General features: G+C 38.7%; 2 protein-coding genes across 2 annotated transcripts in view; both read right to left on the bottom strand.

Annotated features, from left to right (window-relative positions):
• The window catches only part of LOC134678890 (protein Wnt-5-like), a 32,902-nt gene that overhangs the window by 2,035 nt on the left and 8,044 nt on the right, over positions 1–22,823 (bottom strand). The window contains exons 2-6 of the mRNA XM_063537635.1: positions 9,972–10,053; positions 9,462–9,615; positions 2,392–2,608; positions 1,817–2,092; positions 1,273–1,435 (exon numbers count right to left, since the gene is read on the bottom strand). Of these exons, the coding sequence (XP_063393705.1) occupies positions 1,273–1,435; positions 1,817–2,092; positions 2,392–2,608; positions 9,462–9,615; positions 9,972–10,053 (892 nt within the window). The remainder of the gene's footprint in view (positions 1–1,272; positions 1,436–1,816; positions 2,093–2,391; positions 2,609–9,461; positions 9,616–9,971; positions 10,054–22,823) is intronic.
• Positions 11,335–12,399, bottom strand: LOC134678236 (uncharacterized). Its single transcript, XM_063536706.1, has one exon. It carries the CDS (start codon positions 12,349–12,351, stop codon positions 11,335–11,337), a length of 1,017 nt encoding a protein of 338 aa, XP_063392776.1. The 5' UTR covers positions 12,352–12,399.

Here is a 22,823-nt window from a genome sequence, read left to right as displayed (position 1 = left end):
CACTCATTGTACAGAACAAACTTGTAAAAGGTAGTGGTCCGTTTTACTTTTAGTAGTAACAGCACCAGTCATGGGACATTTAAGAGGAAATTTGGAGTATTTATGATATTTCCTTTATACATGTAAATGGTCTACCGCTTAGCGTGTTAAAAGATGAAAGTCCTATCGGTCTTTCATGTCTAAGGCGTGTTGTATCAAAGATACTGCAATGAGTTTCCACATACTTAACAAATTAAAACTATGTTTTTTTTCTCCGGTCATGGACACCAAAGCTCCAGTAATGGGCCCCCGGTAATGGACGTGGATCCAGTAATGGGCCCCCTATAATGGACATTGCTCTATCAGTATAAAATATTGAAATCGGGAATAAGTTATGGCAAAAAAATCTATTTTTGGTATAAGCTTTTATCGCTGAATGTATTTTTCTTTCCACAGCCAATTATTATCGTATTAGATCCATCGAGACAATTCTAATATAAATAAAATACCCAAACACAATTAGTTATTGCGATAAAGTTCCCATGGCCACCTCCTGTCTCCATCATCAGATCAGGTCCATGTTATCATAATATTGCATTACCATCCGATTTGCATACTTAATTACGTACTTACACTAAATTTCAACTGATTTGGAAATCGAAAAGTGGCTCAAATTCAGCTACCAAGATTTGACCCACACTAACTAACAGGGCAAGTTAAATAAAAGTTTGGAAAAACGATATTAATTTATCCGAAGTTCGAGAATACCTCCTGGTTGACATATTTCGTAACTACTTTTACTTCTGTATTATTTAAACATGAAATTATGGCATGGCAAGCATCATTATGTCAATTGTCAACAGTTTTACAGCTCCTATTATGGGATTGGGCCAAATACTACTATTTTTTTACATCTGTGATGTCACAACATAGTGTGTTGTATATACCTTATCTTATGGTAAATGCAATTAACAAAACACATTCTAGTTTTCATCAAGTATTAATTTAATTAGAATTTAATAAATTAACTCACCTCTCTTAGCGGAGTTGTTAAGAAATTTTAGTGATATTTTTTTTCAGTGGCACGACAACTTTTGGGTTGACGCACATTTCTTAAAAATAACCGAATTTAATAAAAATTCAAACATAAACAGCTCTAGGACTCTTATTTATGATAAAAATATATCCAGTGTTTATAAACTACTTTTCGATACTTATTTTAGAGGAATTGCGGTTTTTTGTCCCATTACTGGTTCCACGTCCATTATATGGTATACTATGTACTATAGGTACCTTTCTGCCAAAACGGACGTTGATGAGATTGGCGGAGGCGATGAACGGGCGCAGGCGCTGCAGTCTCGTGCGCAAGTCCACCTGCGGGTCGAAGCGGGGGTCGTCGGCGGCCATGCGATACTCCAAGTTACGATATCTGGAACTCCGATCCTCAAAATCGTATCTGAGAATGACATTAATCATTTGTAAAGTACTTGATGTCCCATTGGCCCGTCAACTTGTTTGAAAGCTTTCAGTAGTAAAACTACTACCTACGAGTCGAGTATGCTACGAGTGCTACGCCGTAGCACAGAATAAATAATAGTACTAGGTACAGAAGACTCACTCTTTAACAAAACGCGTCTGTCACGATCAGCACAGATACGGCCGCTAGGTGGCGACAGCGCCACGCACGGCTTATGGCAAACCCCAAATTTGGGGCCGAACGGATGTACTTTTAGCTACCTGTAGCAAAGCGACGAAATCGCGGAGTGAGACACGCCTGGCCGTAGCGCCTAGCTTACATTTATACATATGTCGATAATCGTTAAAACTTTATACACACCTTGGTCTGAACCGTTTCCTCGTGGGCCTGCCTCGGCGAGGCGAGCGCGGCAGCCGCTTACGCCCACGGCGTCCCTTTTTTCGCGGGCGTGCCGTCACGCTGGCGTTGTCGGGCGCCGGCGCTGGCTGGTCGTCCACGAGGATCACCACGGGCGCCGGCGTGCTCGGTTCCAACGTGCTCGGTAGCTCGGTGGTAGTCGTCTCCACTTCGATCAACTCCTCCAATTTACCATCCCGAACGTCAATCTCATGCATGTCTATGAATTGCTTGGCAAATCTATAAAATGAAGATGAATTAAGTTTACCATTCATATGCCGGAACGCGGATAGACGTTACGGTATTGATTTCTAATGAATAATTAGTTAGAATTTAAAATCTTCTATAAATATGTAATTAATGTTTTGGTAAAAAAAAGTGTGCTGTTAGAATAGTTAGGTAATAGCAGACCTAGCATATAAAATATAAAACTGTCTAACTAAACTAAGTTTTTAAATACTTAATTTTAAAAGCTAATCTCATAAAACTATTTCCCTTGACACATTACAATTAGCTAATACTTATTTCAAGGAAACTACCTCTCAGCCCACTGAAAATTGTCCCCGCAGCCGCCCCACTTGAACCTCGCGTGCGGCTCAGTGGGTGTGACGTGCGCCTGGCGCGGCGGGCGGGGCGGCGCGCGCGGCGGCGCGGCGCACGAGCACGCCGGCAGCGCGCCCGCCGCGCACGCGCGCGCCACCGACCACGCCAACGCCGCTGCGGACATCGCGTACACATACGCTTGCTCGCGGGTACCTGGACAAGGGTCAGATACATAATACATACATGTCTTTTTACCTACGTACACGCAAAACGCATAGACGACCAGCAGGTCTATCCTTCCAATCACTTAAATATAAACTCTACTTTTTTGAGTTTACAGACCGCCAGAGCATGTCTCCAGCAACCCCTACTAAATTCCAACATAAGCTCCAAATTTTCCAGCAATTAAGACATTCAAATGTAGTACCTATTGCTTACAAAACGTAATACAGATAACTTTTGTTAAATGTGTGAGGTTAGGTACCACAGTTACCGTAGATTTACCCTATACATTAATTGTAGGTTCTTCCACCCACTGCCGAATGGTTATTAATCTTTTATCTTCTTTTTCCCTTGCGCTTACGACTAACAACACCCAATAAATACTAGAGAGTATCTACCCAGACAAGCAAAGGACCCCCTCTATCAAGTCTGTGTAACAAACTAAGGGCTGAATTAGACGGCGCGTGAACTCCTATGCGAATTCAGTTACATTGATTGCATCCAATTCAGCTGACCAATCAAATACCTTTTTCTAACTTTAACTAGGTATTTAGTAATAATAAAACCCTCGCTAAAATTGGCGGTTTTAATTTAAGCATATACATAGGGTATCTGAGATAAAATTATAAACTCATGTCAAGCTGTAATCTAGTTGGGCATAGAAAATGATCATCAACTATTATAAAATCCTTTATTCTTAATTACAAGTAATCTAATCTTGATAGAGCCCGCACGCGCGTCGCCAGGCAGGATAGACAATGGCAGCCGCCAGGCTTTATCACATGGCACATCAGCAGGAACGCGCGCGACTGCACCGCTCGGCCGGGCTTATCGCGACCCGCCCCCCGCCCCGCCCGCGCCCTTGCGCTTGATTCATGCGTGTAATTAAATCTTTTGTCCGACTCGCTGTACCCCCACCCTCGCCGTTGATCGCTTTGTAAGGCGAACCTTATATCGATAGCCTTCTTAATTCAACAGGCCAAAGATAACTTACAATATCGTTTTCAGCGGATACCTAACTCAATCACTATTGTCCATCAGGCTTTACGGACGGACTGATTGATTTGTCGTACTTTTCTGCCCCTGTGTTTCGTGTAAGGCGGTACGAGCAGTTCGAGTAGGTATAACTTCACCTCTTAGGATGAGACATCATCGCATAAAGCCACATGTAAGAGAAGCGGCGTTACTTATACAGGGTGGTCCAAATCTTGCCGTCCAAAAATTTTTTTTAGTTTCCTCACGTCGTGGGCTATCTGATATTTATACCCCATGTATGTACGCCGATTTTTCGTAGTTTTCGAGTTATGATTTTTCAAACTTGTAACTTTTGTTATGAATTCCGGGGTTCCCATGAGTGGGAAAAAATAACAACATTCCCGTTGCCAGGGAGGTTTTGCGATTTACTATGGGACTACCCCGTATCGCGAAAAAAAAATTATCTTCCATAGAAAATGTATGAGACAGCCAATTTTTTTTAAAGTATACCTATGTAATTAAAAAAAAAACAATTAAAGCAAAGCGATTCACATATGTGCGTGTAAGACCTTCGCTTGGATCGATAGAAAAATATACATGTGTACAGCCGGTCAAACAAGTTTGTCAGTAGAAAAAGGCGCGAATATCAGGTTTTCTATGGGAAGGTAACCCATTGCGCCTACTTTTTTTAAATTTGCTGCTCTATTCTATTGACGGAAATTGCTTGACAGAGTATAGGTACCTATGTACCAATTACCCAATACCTACTTGTTCGCCGTATCTTTACTAATACTTATCTTAAAAACTTGGCACTTATACGAGACAAAACTATGTAATCTATTTCACGTATAAATGTAATTTCCTAAATATTCTTAAATTTAGTAGTCCGTATCAATTAATTTTCTTAAGTGGGCCTGGCCTGGGGAAAGGAAGTGGCGACCAAAAACAATGGTCCCTATTTCGCAGTCGCATCCGGCAATGTCTGCCAACTGCACAATGTCGGCGACCGTGCTCAAACTAGAAAAACTTCGCCTTTGTTCGCCTTCTTTCTTTCTATCCCTAAGTTTTAGTTCTCGTTCAGATTGAAACTGATTGATAGTGGCGCGATTGAGAACTAAAGTAAATTATTTGTGTCTATAGGGGAGACTGAGATGAGAACCTCTACAGTCTATACTGATGTCAAAATATTCGTAAAACTGTGTGGAGTGTTGTCATTGGTCATTAATCGAGGAAAAAGCTATTGCTACCTACGAATGCACATTTCCTATGCATAACGTATGTAGTAGGTAAGCACAGACACATCACAACATAAGCTACCGTTCAAAAATAGTCTTAGTTTGTGTTACAAGGGATCAAAATGATATATTTCCGTCAAGGGTAGACATTGAATCCTGAGCGTAATGAGGGATTCAAGTGTTAACGCCCAAGACGAAATAATTTTGATACCGTGTGACACATTCTGTTTTTCACATCTTCTATGAGGGAATTATGATTATGATGCAGATTATATAAGCTAAAAAAATAATGTGCAAAAAAATGAAAAAAATAGTGTGCTAGAACACAAAAGTGCCACTTTGATCACTCCTAGCAGGGAAGGTAAAGCCCTTTTTCGAATTGGTGATGTGAAAATTGCTATTTTCTTCCTTTATAGAAGACCTATAAGTGTAAGGGTAAAGGTTAAAGGGTGTGGAAAAGACTGGGGAGGGGGAGGGCGGACCTAGAATTTATTATAGAAATACTAAATGCTACGCAGACGAAGTGGTGGGCAGTACCTATTTTTAACCGACTTCCAAATCCCAAAGGAGGAGGTTATCAATTCGGTTGTATGTTTTTTTTTTATTTTTTTTTTATTTTTTTTTTTTATGTTTGTTACTCCATATCTCCGTCATTACTGGACCGATTTTGAAAATTATTTTTTTGATTGTATGTATATGCATACAGATTGGTCCCGTTTTTGTCAAAATCCAGTTCTGATGATGGGATCCATGAGGAATCGACGGAACTCCTCAAATCTTAAAGGCATACATACATATGGTGATTTTTGTGTTTTTATCAACAAATCAAGCATATACATTCAAACACGTGACATTTGATCAGAACGGAACTCTTCAACGACGCATAGTTCACCTTTGACGATTTGTCCTCTTCGTTATGTTTGTTAAGCAAGTTAAGTTTTTAAGCCACAATTTTGTCAAGCTTGAGTTCTGATGATGGGATCCATGAGAAATCGAGGGAACTCCTCAAATTTTAAAGGCATGCGTATAGAGATTTTTGTATTTTCATCAGAAAATCAAGCATTTTCATTAAAAACTGTCGCATTTGATGAAGTGGAACTGCTGATGATGATCAGAACGGAACTCTTCAACGACGCATAGTTCACGTTTGGCGATTTGTCTTCTTCGTTATGTTTGTTAAGCAAGTTTAGTTTTTAAGCCACATTTCTGTCAAGCTCGAGTTCTGATGATGGGATCCATAAGGAATCGAGGGAACTCCTCAAATCTTAAAGGCATACGTATAGAATTTTTTGTATTTTCATCATAAAATCAAGCATTTACATTAAAAACTGTCGCATTTGATGAAGTGGAACTGCTGATGATGATCAGAACAGAACTCTGCAACGACGCATAGTACATGTTTGGTGATTTCGAATTTCGATTTTGACTTATACTGGGACCCGGACTCATACCCGGATCCGGTTCGGACCCGGACTCGGACTTGGACTCGGACCCGGACTCGGACCCGGACCCGGACTTGGACCGGGACTCGGACCCGGACTCTGACTCAGAGACCCGGACCTTGACCCGGAAAACCACTATGATACCTAAACTAAATAAACCACTATGATTACCTACCATAAAATGTGGGTATGATGATGCCAAACCCCTCCCGCTCAAACTCCCGTACACCGCACCGCATGCGCCGTTAAGTGGGTTAGGTTAGGTTTGAACTGGGATCCTCACAGAACCGAACAAAAGTGGGTTAGGTTTGGTTAGAACTGCGAGTCTTACAGAAACGAAATGCTACTAGAAAAGTGGGTTTGATTAGGTTCGAACTGCGATCCTCACAGAACCGAACTGCTATCAGAGAAGTGGGTTAGGTTAGGCTAGATAACTACGACCCTTACGGAAACGAAATGCTACTAGAAAGTAGGTACTGGTTTAACCTCCTTTTCTACATAGTGCACCATCTACCATAATCTTTCACCGGGCCCCATAGAAGTCGGTTTTTTTTTCTTAAAGTTATATATCTATAGTTCGTTCTTTTAGCATTAGAAAGAACTCCACAGAAGCAAGCATACAGTTTTTAGGGTTCCGTACCCAAAGGGTAAAACGGGACCCTATTACTAAGACTTCGCTGTCCGTCCGTCCGTCCGTCCGTCTGTCACCAGGCTGTATCTCACGAACCGTGATAGCTAGACAGTTGAAATGTTCACAGATGATGTATTTCTGTTGCCGCTATAACTACAAATATTAAAAACATAATAAAATAAAGATTTAAATGGGGCTCCCATACAACAAACGTGATTTTTGACCAAAGTTAAGCAACGTCGGGAGTGGTCAGTACTTGGATGGGTGACCGTTTTTTTTTATGCATTTTTTTTTATTTTTTTTTGCATTATGGTACGGAACCCTTCGTGCGCGAGTCTGACTCGCACTTGCCCGGTTTTATCAGACTCTTTAATTGTTAATAATTATTGAATTATCTAATGTAGCATGGTAAATACATATAATTTAATTCAAATGATTACCGCTAAAAGTGCTGGATTTGGAACCACAAGCTTAGTTCTGCGAAGTTCTTTCTAATGCTAAAAAAACGAACTTTACTTACCTTAAAATCACTAAATTCTACAAGATACATATTTGCAAAAAATAAAGACATATATACATATACCGAGGGCTATTGCTTGACAAAGGCGACGGGAAGGAAGGTATTTATAGGAATACTCGTACTATTAAAGTACGCCGAGGCATTTCGTGCCTGTGTGGAGTAAGGAAGCGATCGCGTGACGGGTTCATTTATTCAATAAGGTTCTTCTTTCAGCCCGCTATAACGACGGCCACGTCAGGTCTCTCGCAAAAAGGTCGACAGGTAAATTTTACGTTGTTTTGCAATTATTTTACTGGAACACAACAAACTTATAATTTACTAGATTACGGTATTTACAGTACAGCGAGAGAGACATGGTTTTAGTGTATGATATCTATTTCAATTTATATTTTTTATAGACTACTTAAAAAAAATAAAAAAATAAGACATAATTAGTTAATTAGGTATATGTATTATGAATAATGTTGAACGTTCCCGAGAACATTCTCGCTATGTTCTCTCGTTCGCAAACGTTCTCAAGACCGGCACATCTCTACCTAGTAGTTTATTTTTCCTATCGCTGTTAACATTGTGTTAACCCTTTAACCATTTGACATTTCTTTCTAGTTGTTCGATTTCGAACCGTAATTCTTATAGTAGAGATGCGCTTTTGTTTTAATTATTATGGCAAGTATGTTGCCGCTACGGACTCAAGGGCGTTCTTGGAAATAATCTCTTAGATAGGTAGTTAGGTACATCTATACCTAAAGCGTAGAGCAACTAAACATACTGGAATCAGATGGATGGATGGATGGAGATGGATGGATGGATGGATGGATGGATGGATGGAACTTAATCCGTTCAACATTATTACGTTCAACTTTGAGTAAGAGGCGGTTGCCATTATCAAAAGTCATTATTAATAAATAATAATACAGTCAACTGTAAAAATATGGGTGTAGATAACTTACTCAAAAATATGTCCCATAGTTCTTAACTCACTGACATAAGAGTTATGGGATATATTTTTGAGGATGATTTGTACACCCATATTTTTACAGTTGACTGTACTGAATTTACTGAGCCGCAACGTACACTTTTGTTAGATTTAAATAAAGAGCGTCCGTATTCACGGCATGATAACAAAGAACTTATGATAATTTTAAAACGAAATAAAATACCCGGAGAGTAATTAATAATCATGGTTGTGACACGTAAATAATAAGCGACGCGCGCGGAACGAACGAGCGCTCGTGAAAGTAACGGGCGCTGCCGTTCCGTTCCGTCGGTCGCTCCCGGACAATACCGCCACTCATTTAAACAACAAGTCCAAGTATGGTTCCCTTATCATTCACATTATTCTTGGGATTTATAGAATCTCAAAATAATCTAAACTACTGTCAATGTAGTTATCCTACTTAATCATGGTTTCGGTTTATTAAAAAGGATCAAAAACACCTAAGTTTTTTGTAGTCAAAAATTCATTTTAACAAAACCTGGCTAAAATCGTCTTACGTAATAATGAATGGCGTCTTCTTAAAAGGCAGTACATTGAGTACATATATTTGATAAATATTATTTTGAATGGCATTTCAAAGTGTTTTGTGAAGTCGACACTTAACCCGCCTTCGGATACGAAAAGTAACCCGGCGGGTTTTTTAAAGCTACGAGGCGCTACAACAACGCTACGACAGTGCTACGGCTCGGCTATTAGATGGGCACCAAGTGGCATGAATAATTGTAGGCCCAAGTTTTTTTTTGTCACGAGTGACATTTTCCATACTCTGTAGTGAACTTGCCGTGTAATATTAGACCCGTTATAATGTAAGCGCCTGCTTACAGGCGAGCGGAATAGTTATTTACGATACAAGTGCGGAAAATTTGTAGGTACAGTATATTAGGTTAGCACTCATGTTCTAGTTTACTAAATAGAATAGCGGTGCCGTCATATAGCGGCTGTCTCCATACAAATACTACGACATCCATATTTAGCCGTATTATTTAGTATGGAGACGGCCGCTATATGACGGCACCGCTATACTAGGAAAACCGAGGCGGTTACCGGTGAGCAGGTCCGGCGAGTAGTTGGGCGCGCGCTCGATGGCGGTGCAGTTCCAGCGGTCTCCGGCGTGCGCGGCGAGGCAGGCGGCGCGCGTCAGCCGCGCGGCCGCCGCCACGTGCGCCATCGCGCCGGGCTGCCGGCGGCACGCGCGAGCCTAAAACGACATATATCTATTTATTTGTCACTGCAATTTTACACTTTTTAAGTAAACCTTCACCCGAGGAAACAGGTATTCCTTCTTTCGCAAAAAATACTACGAATTATAATTAAGTAGGGAAGGTAAACGTACTATTCTAGTTCTCGACATGCTAATGCCCAATAGATGACACCTTGCTATACTTACCTACACATTTTAGATCAGCATTTATAAAATATTGACGGAGGGTCTAATCTTCTATTTTAACCTCCTGAGACCCAAAATTCTGTTTTGTTTATGTTCCATAAATTAAATGAAAACATTTAAGTAGGTACTAAGAAAAAAAAACTTAGTAAATCGGCGGGCTAAATTACCTGGCCGGCCCACAGCGCTCCATCGCGCCTCGCCGTCGCGCAGTCAACCTCCGTCCAGTTGCCTTCGCTCTCGTGCAGCGCCCTGTGTCAACCAAACAACGCTTTGTTATAAAAGTTACCTTACGAGTATAACGCCCTAGCAACGGCAAGGCACGTTTAAGCAGGAGGGAGACCTATAGGTAGGAGCTTAGGTACATAATTAGCGATAACTACATACATATAACTAATTGATGATGCATCCGAATATCGCAATGAAGTAAGTGTACATACTAGGTATACAATTCAACATAGGTAGCTCGTGTATCCACACGAACTTATGATAGGTAGGTATTCTCGGCATGGGTTTAGTATAAACAGTAGGTACTTTGCAAACGGTTCGACACATTTATTATTTGTGTTAATGAAAACTGAAGGGTGCCAATACCATCTGTACTTAGTTCAAATGCAAGCCTTTTTAATAGTAGATACCTGTTATTTAACTTACAGGTTTCATCACACTGGCCCACCACGTCTGTAGCGTCATTAGCCAATAAGAGAAAAGCCAATCAGGCAGACTTTTAGGTTTATGGCAAAAATTTCAATTTTGTTACAAGCTTTTATCGCTAACTGGACTTGTCTTTCCACATGCAACTAAAATACTCATCGAGACAATTCTAACAACCCTAACACAATTCGTGTGCGTTGTTTTATCAGTTTTATCACAGAGTTCCCATGGCCATAGGCCATCTCCTGTCTCCATAATCAGGCCAGTTCCATATCATGATAATATTGCATTGTTATAAGAAGTGGGTGAAATTCAGCTTCCAAGATTTAACCCACACTAACAAAATAAGTAAGTAGGTATAACAAATAGGGCAAGATAAGTAATAGTTATTAACAAAGGACAAAATAAGCAACGAAAGGTGAAGATCGACCGAATTCGCACGTGTAGCATACAACGTTATACAATACATATATGACCCTTTAAATTTTGCCGTATTTAAGTAGTTACGTAATCTGCTTATTATAATAATCTGCTTAATATAGCACATGGTGTCGTAGCGTAGCACCAGATGCTGTAGGTACTGTAATAGCTTGTAAAAATAATTCGTTAATACGTAAACTTCGTAATAGGTATAAATTGTAATATAGTATATAGGTAGTTAGAATTTTAATAATGGATGAGTAATAATCAACACAATAAGTTTTATAATCAATTCTATTTATTGAGCATCATTAATTTCGTTATTATTAAGTTAGGTAAACATAAGCACTAGCTGCGAGGTGCGTGCTATTAAATAAGTGCACAAATGGATTAGAAGCGATTGTTCATGACGATAAGTACCGTGGTAAGTAGGTACAATTAAAAAAATGAAGCGTTTTTCTAGGAATGTTTTTCTGTCGAGCTTGCCCCAAGCCCGGCGTCGTGGCGACGCGCCGACTCCGGTCTCTGGCCGCGTTGGAATGCCTCGCACATTTCGTACAAATAATTCGGAAGGAAGTCTGACGCTTGGCCTTCTCTGCGTCTCAGCATCCTGTAAGCTTCACGTAGCGTCGGCTTCGGGGACAGTCTCAACTCCAGCTCAACGGCTGACGGAAAGTGAGCTGCCAATGAGTAAACGATCTCCAGATCGGATGGCGGTGGATTTAGGTGTCTATAACTAGAAACTTTCTGCAAAAAATATTCCGACATAGGCATATGTTGATTAGTCTCGTCATACTTGCCCAACTTCATATCATACAGGGCAGCCTTTTGCCTGTCAGCCCCCCAAAATTCTTCTTCAAATGCCTTGAAGAAGTTGTCTATGTCTGTGAATTCACTTTTGAAACAGCGAGCCCACATAAGAGGCACACCATCGAAGCATGATATAATAAAAGCGAGTTGTTTTTCTTCAGGCATGTTCAGCTCAGATATGAAATACTTTACATACTCTACAAAGTCCATAGGATGGGTGTCTCCATTATCATCAAAATGCGGTCTCTTATAGGTAGAGGTCATAATCCAATCGCTAATATTATCAGACAAGGATTGTATGGTGGCTTTAGCGGAATTTTCTATGTCTTTATCATCTAATTCGAGTATTTTAGGGCCACTCTCATGAGCCATGTTAGTTTTATCGAAAACTCCACTTGTTTTACCCAAATTTGGAAGTGACATATGACTCCGTAGGCGCGATGAAGGCATATTTTTATAAACATCCTCTTGACTCTGAGAAAAACGAACCCCGAATCCCAACGTAGGCTTGTAGGGCGGGCGTTCGTCGTACAGCACGGAATCATCGTGTAGTGGGCGAGCGTCCTTGTGTTTTTCCTTGCCGACCGAGGTAGATATTTTATCCACCATCTCCGAGAGATTCGATACGGATGTTTTGATTTGGCGCAAATCAACAAACAAGCTCATGATGAGTTCATAGATGTGACTTTGTTATTGTTAGTAGGATTTTTTCATAATCTGTAACAAAATAAATTGGAAGTTACGAAATGTCACAGCTTAATCCATAGGTACTAATTATAGATAAATTAATTACATATAAATAATAGTAATTTACGATACAAGTATGTACCTATCTTATAACAATGTACAGTACAGTCAAGTGTGTGCATGGCAGCGAAATAAGAACTATATATACTTGGTCAAGCAGATCTTGTCAGTAGAAAAAGGCGGCAAATTAGAAAAATGTAGGCGCGAAGGGATATTTATTCGCGTCTCATAGAAAATTTGAATTTCGTTTCATTTTTCTACTGACAAGATTTGCTTAACCATCTATATGTGACATATTTTTGAGTAAGTTGTATGCACCCATATTTTTACACTTGACTGTAGAAGTGTAGACTATAGGTAACAAAATGGCCCTTTAAATTTTCGACGTAGTTACATAATGTGCTTATTTATAGCACATGGTGTCGTAATGGAGCTCCAGATGTACTTAACACATTTATTAAAACAGATATTAAATAACAAAATAGATGAATCATAAATCTAGCCCTAAATTAGCCTGAGGCATTGTTCCCAGGACGCTGGCCGCGTTCCCCCTCTGCACAGCGAGGCTGAGTTTTTGTGCAAAAAAAGGGGCATGTACTGTAAAACTATTATTAATCTATATATATAAATGCAAGTGTCCTGACTGACTGACTGACTGATTCATCAACGCAGAGCCGAAACTACAAAAGCCAGAAAGTTGAAATTTGCACACCAGATTGCATTTATAAAGTGTACAAGAGATAAGAAGCGATTTTGAGAAATTCAACCCCTAAGGGGGTTAAAAAGGGGATGAAAGTTTGTATGGAGTTAAAGTTTTCTTTTGAGCTACGAATTTGAAACTTCGTTAAAAGATATATTATTAAAATACAAGAAAACTAATTTCACCGTTTTTGAAAATTCATCCCCTAAGGTTATGAAAAAGGGGTTGAAAGTTTGTATGGATATCAAACATTTTTTCGAGTGGGACTTGAATCTTTGTATTTAGGGATATTATTAGAAGACAGGAAAAGTAATTTCAGCGTTTTAGAAAATTCATCCCCCAAGGTGGTGAAAAAGGGGTTGAAAGTTTGTATGGATATCAAATTTTTTTTCGAGCGCGGGACTTGAATCTCTGTATTTGGGGATATTATTAGAAGACAATAAAAGTAATTTCAGTGTTTTGTAAAATTCATCCCCTAAGGGGGTTAAAAAGGGGATGAAAGTTTGTATGAGGTTAAAGTTTTCTTTTGAGCTACGAATTTGAAACTTCGTTAAAAGATATATTATTAAAATACAAGAAAACTAATTTCACCGTTTTTGAAAATTCATCCCCTAAGGTTATGAAAAAGGGGTTGAAAGTTTGTATGGATATCAAACATTTTTTCGAGTGGGACTTGAATCTTTGTATTTAGGGATATTATTAGAAGACAGGAAAAGTAATTTCAGCGTTTTGTAAAATTCATCCCCTAACAGGTTAAAAAGGGGTTGAAACTTTGAATCCAATACAAATGGTTTTGAAACTTCGTAGAAAGGCATAATAGCCGATTACAAAAAAAAGTGATTGCAACGTTTTTGGAATTTCAACCCCTAAGGGGGTTAAAAAGGGGATGGAAGTTCGTCTGCGGGTGCAAATTTTATTTTAAGCAAGGAACTTGAAACTTTGTAAAAACGTTTTAAATTAAAATACAAGAAATCTTATTTCAGCGTTTTTGAAAATTCATCCCCTAAGGTGGTGAAAAAGGGGTTGAAAGTTTGTATGGATATCAAACATTTTTTCGAGCGCGGGACTGAATCTTTGTATTTGGGGATACTATTAGAAGACAATAAAAGTAATTTCAGCGTTTTGTAAAATTCATCCCCTAACAGGGTTAAAATGGGTTTCAAAGTTTGAATCCATTACAAATGCTTTGAAAATTCTTAGAAAGGCATAATAGCCGATTACAAAAAAAGTAATTGCAACGTTCTTGGAAATTCAACCCCTAGGGGGATTAAAAAGGGGATGAAAGTTCGTCTTCAGGTGCAAATTTTATTTGAAGCTAGGAACTTGAAAATTTGTAAAAACGTTTAAAATTAAAATACAAGACAACGAATTTCAGCGTTTTTAAAAATTCATCCCTATGGTGGTGAAAACGGGGTTGAAAGTTTGTATGGATATCATACATTTTTCGAGCGCGGGATTTTAATCTTTGTATTTGGGGATATTATTAGAAGACAATAAAAGTGATTTCAGCGTTTTTTAAATCTATCCCCTAACAGGGTTAAAATGGGGTTCAAAGTTTAAATCCATTACAAATGCTTTGAAACTTCTTAGAAAGAAATAATAGCCGATTACAAAAAAAAGTAATTGCAACGTTTTTGGAAATTCAATCCCTAAGTGGGCTAAAAAGGGGATGAAAGTTCGTCTTGGGGTGTAAATTTAATTTTAAGCTAGGAACTTTAACTTTTTGGAAAAAAAGGTAATAAATTAAAAAACATGAAAACTAATTCAAGCATTTTTGAAAATCATCCCCCAAGGTGGTGAGAAAGGGGTTGAAAGTTTGTAGGGAGATCAGATATTTTGTGAGTGCGGAATGCGGAACTTGAATCTTTGTATAAGGGCATAGGTACCTATTATGAGAATACAAGAAAAGTAATTTCAGCAACCAACATCAAAATCCACTTGACTTAAAACTTCATACAACTTGCTAGAAAAGAAAAGTACTTAATTTCAACATTGCTTAGATATGAAAATTATAGGTACTAAAGATGTAAAATGTTGAAGATAAGATTCCACGCGGACGAAGTCGCGGGCAACAGCTAGTATCATACATAAATGTGAAAGTAACTCTGTTCTAATGTAATTCGCGTAACATAAACTTAGATTACCTACATATATATAACTCCTAAAACATATTATGCATGAATGGTATTTTTACAGAACGACCCAAAGATTTATAGAATTTTTTGCGTATTTATTTTTTATTAGTTTTAATTTATTAGGTACTTAATTTTAATAAGAGAAGTTTATAAGTTTTTTTTTTATTGTGACCTTAAATTAATTTTATTAAATTATCTTTCGGAATATTCGATATCATTTATGCTTAATGCCTAACAACTCAATGAATAACGGTAGATTAATGAATCTTCTTGAGAACCCATAAGTTATAATCTTTAATTGACAGGGAAACCGGTTACACAATTATAATATAGAATAAAAAATACAACAGTGCAAAAGAGCTGAGTGCGTGCGTAGAAAGTTTAGAAGTAAATCGGTCTTACGTGCGACGACACCGACAGGGCCCGCCGTACTACCCGCTACCACCGGGGAGGCCGTACTTGCCGCTCTTTACGCTCAACTTACGGTATCTGGGTTATAGTTGCCGGAGTAATAAATTCCATTGATATTTCGTCGAGCTTTCCAAGGACATGCGTTACCGATACCTATTTCCAATATTCCATAGGACGGGTATTTATTTCCATATTTTACCACATACGTAGGTACATTTAAAAACCTAACCGACACAAGACACAAGTGCTTTTGATTACAATGTGATTGCCATGTATAGGAAGGGGTAGATTTGCTGTGCGATATTTAGGTGTAACATCCGTGTTATTACATACATACATACTTAATTAATTGGTAACAAGAATACTTCACACTGTTTTTTTATTCATGTTGTATATGTTTGTTTACAGCTAGTCAGTAAAACGACACAGCCGGCCTAGCCGAGGTTACAATCGCTATCGCTTCGACAACGAAAAGCATAATGTCTCTCTATCCCTCTTCCATATTAGCGCGACAGTGACAGTTGCGTTTCGATCGCTACGGAGCGTAAGCGATTGGCATCTTGGCTACGCGGCCAGATTAGATATGCTTATTAATATAAAAATATCCAAAGTTACCTATTGTTACAAAGTTACTTATTGGGCGCAGTAAGTCTGTGAGACGTATCATGAAAATTGAAATGGAAGTAGAATATTTGTTATAACTGAGAATTCGAAATAATTAGGCCATAAATATGAGGCTGAAGGCAGGAAATTAAATGACCTCTGTATAAAATTGTATACATTTTTAATGTGATACGGTATCACACTGGTGGCGGTTTTTTCAAAACAATGTTAGAGACTGCGGAAAGAGAAGAGTTGTAGAATATATTGGAAGCCAAACATTTCATGGTCTTCCCTCATTCTCACTGAGCATTTCAGTTCAAACTGTAAAACATTGTACAATACACGCAACTCAATTCAATTCGCAACTCGTGTCGATTTAAAACCCTCCCTTCGATCATGTTTCAATTTATTGCCACTCGTTGCGAATTTCCTACTTTTCGCACTTGTATCGTAATGTACTATTGTTTTTTTATCGAATATTACGTTATTTACATAATTACGTATAAAATTGGTTTTGTATTTAATTAAACCATTAGGTAGGTATCTACATAAAATACACAATTGGAATCTAAGTTCATGGGTAACTAAATTGATGTTATACAGCGTGTTGCATTTCAGATGAATAAAGTAGCGTAGTAACAGCGAGTATAGGAATTAGGACGGCAGGTACTTCACGTCATGGACGTAATTGGAACAGGATATTGCTGCAGCTCTATTAATAATTGCTGTGTTTCGCTTCGTAAACCGATATTCGTGTAATGCGAAGGGGTGTAGAGCGGCGGTAGCGCGCACGCGACGTCATGGCATGACGCAAACGACGACCGAAAGAGCTTCCAGTTCGCAGGCTAATATGGAAACGCGAGCATTATTTGCCACGGTCGCGTACTGTGTGCCACCGGTGCACCCGAGACCCCCGGCGGTACAAATCATCAGTCGCATTCAAAGGGCCACCCGTCATAAAGCACATTTGCTTAGGACGCACCTATCAACCCTTAAAAATGTTTATGTGAAAGGACGCAATAGCGGTCGGTCGGAGCTTCGAGTCACGGTCTACGAGCACAAAGCTTCCGTAGCCGCGTCCATTATGGATAATTCATGCGGAATGTAATTGTTCCGTTGTCCGATTCGGCACCGGGAACATTATCGCGTTCGTCACGGCGCGCACGTGTACGAGCGATCTAATAAAATAATTCCCGTATCTAATTGTACGCGCCTATCTCGATCTAGGAGACAAAGAGTTCGCCGAGGGGCGAAGCGATACGCTCTGTCATAGCTGTTAGTACAATGCACGCTATACCGATCTTTTCAACATCTGTACCTACTTTGCGTCTTTGTGTCTGACGAGGTCAGTACTTAACAGTGACTTAAATTTTCAAATGCCATTTCACTCATCATTAATATCGAATTATACAAACATACATGCCATAATATTACCTACACTTCTGTTAGCTATATACGGCCACCAACTATAGGTAAGGACGAAGGATTAAGACTCTATATTTATATGACGTTAAAAAGCTCGCTTAAATCTAAATGAAAGTAAAAACAAAGTAAATGGATTTAGAATAGAAGCATTAGCGCTGACGCGGCTGCAGCGGCTCGGCGGCGGTGCTGATTCCTGTTTAATGATGATTAAATGGTGTATGATTGTGTCGGCGACGTGCGTGCCCGTGCCCGCTGCAGCGCGCGCCGCGCCGCCCCGCGCCGTCCACTGCCGCCCAGCACAAAATTAGTTGTACTGGGCGACTGCATTTTAAAACACTACAGGATTTTAATCATTAGTAGCATAGTATTTTTTTAAACTCGATGGGTATGGTGACAGATGTCATCTTTGACATTTTTGCGATTTGGCGTTTTCAGTTTTTAAATTATATAAAGATCACCCCCTATATACTTACTTTACTCTTTGGATCACCCTACCCATTGGGTTTGAATAATACTAAATACACTCATTGAAACTATGAATTATGTATTTCTTGGTAGATATGTGGATTTGGGGAAAGCAAAAGACAGACGGAAGAATATTAGAAATCAAACCATGCAACTTTAAAAGCCAAAGTTTACCTAAAAGTTGCCAAATAGACAGGGTACTATAACTGTGTGGTCAATGATGTTGAAAATTAATGCAACGTCACACCGAAGCCCACATCCTCTGGTAGCAGATCACAAGAAGTTAACTAGGTATAATCACATAGAAATTTCAATTTGTTACAATCAGAAGCAATGGACAGGGGGTTTAGTCCCGCAGTTAGTGTCGCAGTAAACTACCACGCGTCATTACACACCGAAGAATGATACTGTAATTATGAACCATTCGACACACGCTGCCGGAGTAATGAGTGTAATGACTGTTAAAATCAAGATTCGAGGCTGCAATTTATTAAATCACCGAGGGTTAAGGGAGCTAAGTATTTAAGAACAGATATATTTAAACCCAAGCCCTCTAAACGTCTAAACTAAACTATGTATGTACCTACCTAATTAATTACACACTTACATACAGTTGGGTAGCTAACTGATGATAATTATAATTTATTAATTTGTGGTGTAATTAAGAAGGAGCCTAAAGCAGGAAGTAAAAAAAAAAACAAAAGATAAGGAGCCCCGCCCCAAAATTGAGACAGCGATATATACCTACGGATAATGCTCTAGTTTCCTAGGATAGCGGTGCCGTCTTAAAACGGCCGTCTCCATACAAATACTACGACATCCATATTTAGCCGTATTATTTAGTATATGACGCCCGCTATATGACGGCACGGCTATCCTAGGAAACTAGAGCATTACGCTCGTCTGCCACAGTGCCACTACATGATCTATAATAGCGACTAATAATGATAGGTTATTAACCAAGAGATGAAATGTACTCATACTCTTAATTAGCCGCCAATAGTCTGAGACTGAAATGATGCCTTTCATCCGAGTTAAACACTCGCTCTTTTCATTTCGAATACGAGGAAAATAAAATTCATGTGTTTTTCAGAGAGTGCCGATAAATTGAAACACGACCGAATTATGCTTATTATCAATGCCGTAAGCTTGTGTTGTGTAAGTACACATTGTAACACGGCATTACGACGCCATTTAATAGGTCATACGCAAAAGACGCTCGAATTCATACGCACAATATCTATTCTACACTATAGCTTAAATAATGAAGACCATTGTAGCGCACGTACTTACCTACTACCGTGGGGCGGGTCATAAAATATAAACCCTCCAAAATTAAACCAAGCGTGAGTATTGCTCTAATTTGGCACAGTATCATACAAAATGGCCAATTGTATATTCTGAACACGCGTACACATTAATTTATATCACGGCACGGCAAATCCCGTTCCCAATTTAAATGTAAATAGCTATCAAGTAGGAAGCCCGAATAATTGAAACAAATGCAGGGATTACTTAACAAATTGTTCAATAGACGCCCGATTTATCTATGTCTCCTCTCAACGTGCTTTCAACATAATAAAACAATATTTTATTGCATAAGTTGATTAGGATAGTACCTAAACAAACGATAATAATCGTACTTATACTACCTACTTGTATTAAGTACATAACTATACACCGTGTTTTTTTTATCTCCGTTAATTTTCAAATCAAGTAACTTTCTCAAAGACAAAGGTATTCTAATTACTTAACTCCATTTCGGAGATACGAGTACCTAATAAATATTTTTTTAATAAGGCCCCTACGAGCGTGTACACTAGCCTAAGGGCTTATAGGTAAGTACAGTGCGTAAATAAAATACGGACAATAAATGAAACCACATATAGAATTTATGTGTGAATCTATCATTAATTTGTATCTTTTTAAAGTTACATTTAATTATGAGACCCCATAATTTTTAGTTTGAAAATTTACCGCAATCATTATGACATGGCTACCTCTCATTGCGATACAACGAGGAAATGCCGCCAGCATCCTTAGTACAATGCCCTAAGGGCCTAATTTAGATTTAAGCTAGTTATTAATTTAGTTTAGTATTTGTACAGTTATTGTTATAGGGGCCCACTTCTCACAAGCTTTTAACTTGTAAAACAAGTGGAAATCTCTTTCTAACAAAAGCTGTCATTTATTTACTTCGAACCTATTTAGGTATTATGTAAATAAATGAGCTTATACTAAGTAACGTCAAGTAAGTCGAGTAGGTGGTGTAATAGTAACGGAGAGCGTTGACTCTTCGTTGGCTCAATATTACAAAGTTCAATGTTACATTTTCAAGATAGTTGAAATTTGACTTAATGTCATTATGACAATGTTCAAATTTCAGTTCGATAAAAGTAAAAGATCGACCCTGTAATATTGGGTCAGCGACTTTTATTTGGTAGTTACTATCTTAGAGGTTGACCGCTGCCAATACGTGCCTAACTTAAGCGGCATTTTTGGCTATTACAGATCGTTTATTACTTTCGGGCCACCACTCCCTTTAATAAAATATATTTTATGAAACATACTCGTAGATATGAGACTTACCTAATTAAATAAATGAATATCTGGAAGACCGATGAGCTTTGCTCGGAAAACATACATAAAATCTCAAAAATACGCGTTTTACCAGAGATAAGACCAAGCTAGATCGATTTTTTGCCCCCAAAAACCCCTTTATAGCAAATTTCATTGAAATCGTTAGAACCGTTTCCGAGATCCCCGAAATATATAAATAAGTAAAATATACAAAGAAAGGTATAAGATAAATGTGTAGTTGAAACTACGTTTATCTACTTATATATTATATCATATCTCAATGAGTTATATATATGTACTCGTTGATAGAACAGATAGTTGACACTTCCGAGTGCACTTGCTTGGATTATTCTGAACTCAATCGACTACAAGCATCATGATTTATTGAAGCAACTATTGTGGTTCGAGCAAACGTTTTGTTTATTCGTAGACCGTTGTCTGCGAGCACTAATGCACCAATAAATCACGTCCGTTAATTCGCGTTACTAACATGCTGACATTTATTTTAGTTGTACTACCTACGGCTATGGTTTTGAGTAAGTACTTTTTTCTTGTCCTGAAGGGCAAGTAACGAAGGAGGGTCGGGCGAGGGCTTTAGCCGTGCCCTATCTTTTATGCTGGAGTATTTCTTAAGTAGCCGCAATGCAGGTACTTACCTATAGATATAGATAATAGAAGTGGATTTCCTAACGAGGCGAAGTGATATTATTATGACAATAATATATACGTGACAGAAGCAACAATTTATTTAAGGACTACCTACTTTTAAGTTTTAAACTATTACCTACTCGACACGAAAATTCGAAAAAAAGAAAAAAGCATAGATCACTCATTTAATCGTTCAAAATCATTAAACCATAAAACATGTTACATTTTACCCCTGATGCTAAATAAATATTTTCACCCATAAATAAATATGTATGAACAGTGAGATTGGTATTGGAGCAAACTTGCAAATAAACATAAATATGTTTATTTATATACATATAGTTGTTTCAATAGATAAGTAAAGTTGATTTGATGGTCACAATAACGAAGAGGAAAATATAAAAAGCAAAGGGATCATTTATAAATAGGTTGTAATTAAATAGCTTAGTTGAAGCCTTGAGCGAAGGGCGGGCGGGTGGAAAATCCGGGCGTGAGTCAGCCGCCGCGACGCGCCTGCATTCTCGTCGTCTTAATCTAATTTAAACAATTTCTTTTTTTCATTTTAAAACAATATTTGAGTAACAGTTGGGTCATACTTGCACTTTTTTGGTTTAGATTTAGTTGAAGGGGGTGCACTAACATGTACGAGTTCTGTATAAATACGAATACGTTTGCATTTGAAAATCGGCAGCGGCCGGCAGCAGGAGCGCGCCGGCCAGACTGCGCGACGCATGGTTTAACCTCGAGTGTTGTTAAGTGTTAACTACACTCGACAACCAACCAATTCTATCCACTTACCATGCGCATTTAATCGTAATACTTATTACAATTAAATGCGTACAAATGAATTTTAATGACTTGATCAGATTAATACTCGATTATGAATTTAAATTACGCTACGTCTTACGTAGGCGAACAACGCGCGAACGCGGCGCGGCGCGGCGCGGCGAAATCAATCCTTTGATGCCCATAGAAGTGTCCTACGTAAGCGATCTCGTTGCGAACGCGATGCGGCGCGATTTGCACGCGAATGTCAGGCGGCGCGGCGCGGCGCGGCGCGGCGGCGGCCGCTTTCGCCGCGCCGCGCCGCGCCGCGTTCGCGCGTTGTTCGCCTACGTAAGACGTAGCGTTAGGCAAAGTTGGCGAAATATGAAGTGAATTGATCTTGTTTGAGAGATCGGCTCACTTTATTGAAGCTACAAGGCCAAGTTTGGTATAGTTTTCATATACCTAAATCGGGGATGTCGAAGTCATTTATGGTATCATATTGACGACATTCCGAAGAAAAAACGTAACATATGAAAAAAAAAATCCCTTTTAACACTTAGCCGCTGAAATACTTAATTTAATTAAAATTTGGAATAGAGATAGTTTGGGGCCGAAAAATTATCCCTTTAAACTTAAAAGTGAAAAGGTAGATGGAA

This window comes from Cydia fagiglandana, chromosome Z, assembly GCF_963556715.1.
Source record: "Cydia fagiglandana chromosome Z, ilCydFagi1.1, whole genome shotgun sequence".
Classification (NCBI taxonomy): domain Eukaryota; kingdom Metazoa; phylum Arthropoda; class Insecta; order Lepidoptera; family Tortricidae; genus Cydia; species Cydia fagiglandana.
This window is presented reverse-complemented; position numbering and strand designations above follow the sequence as displayed.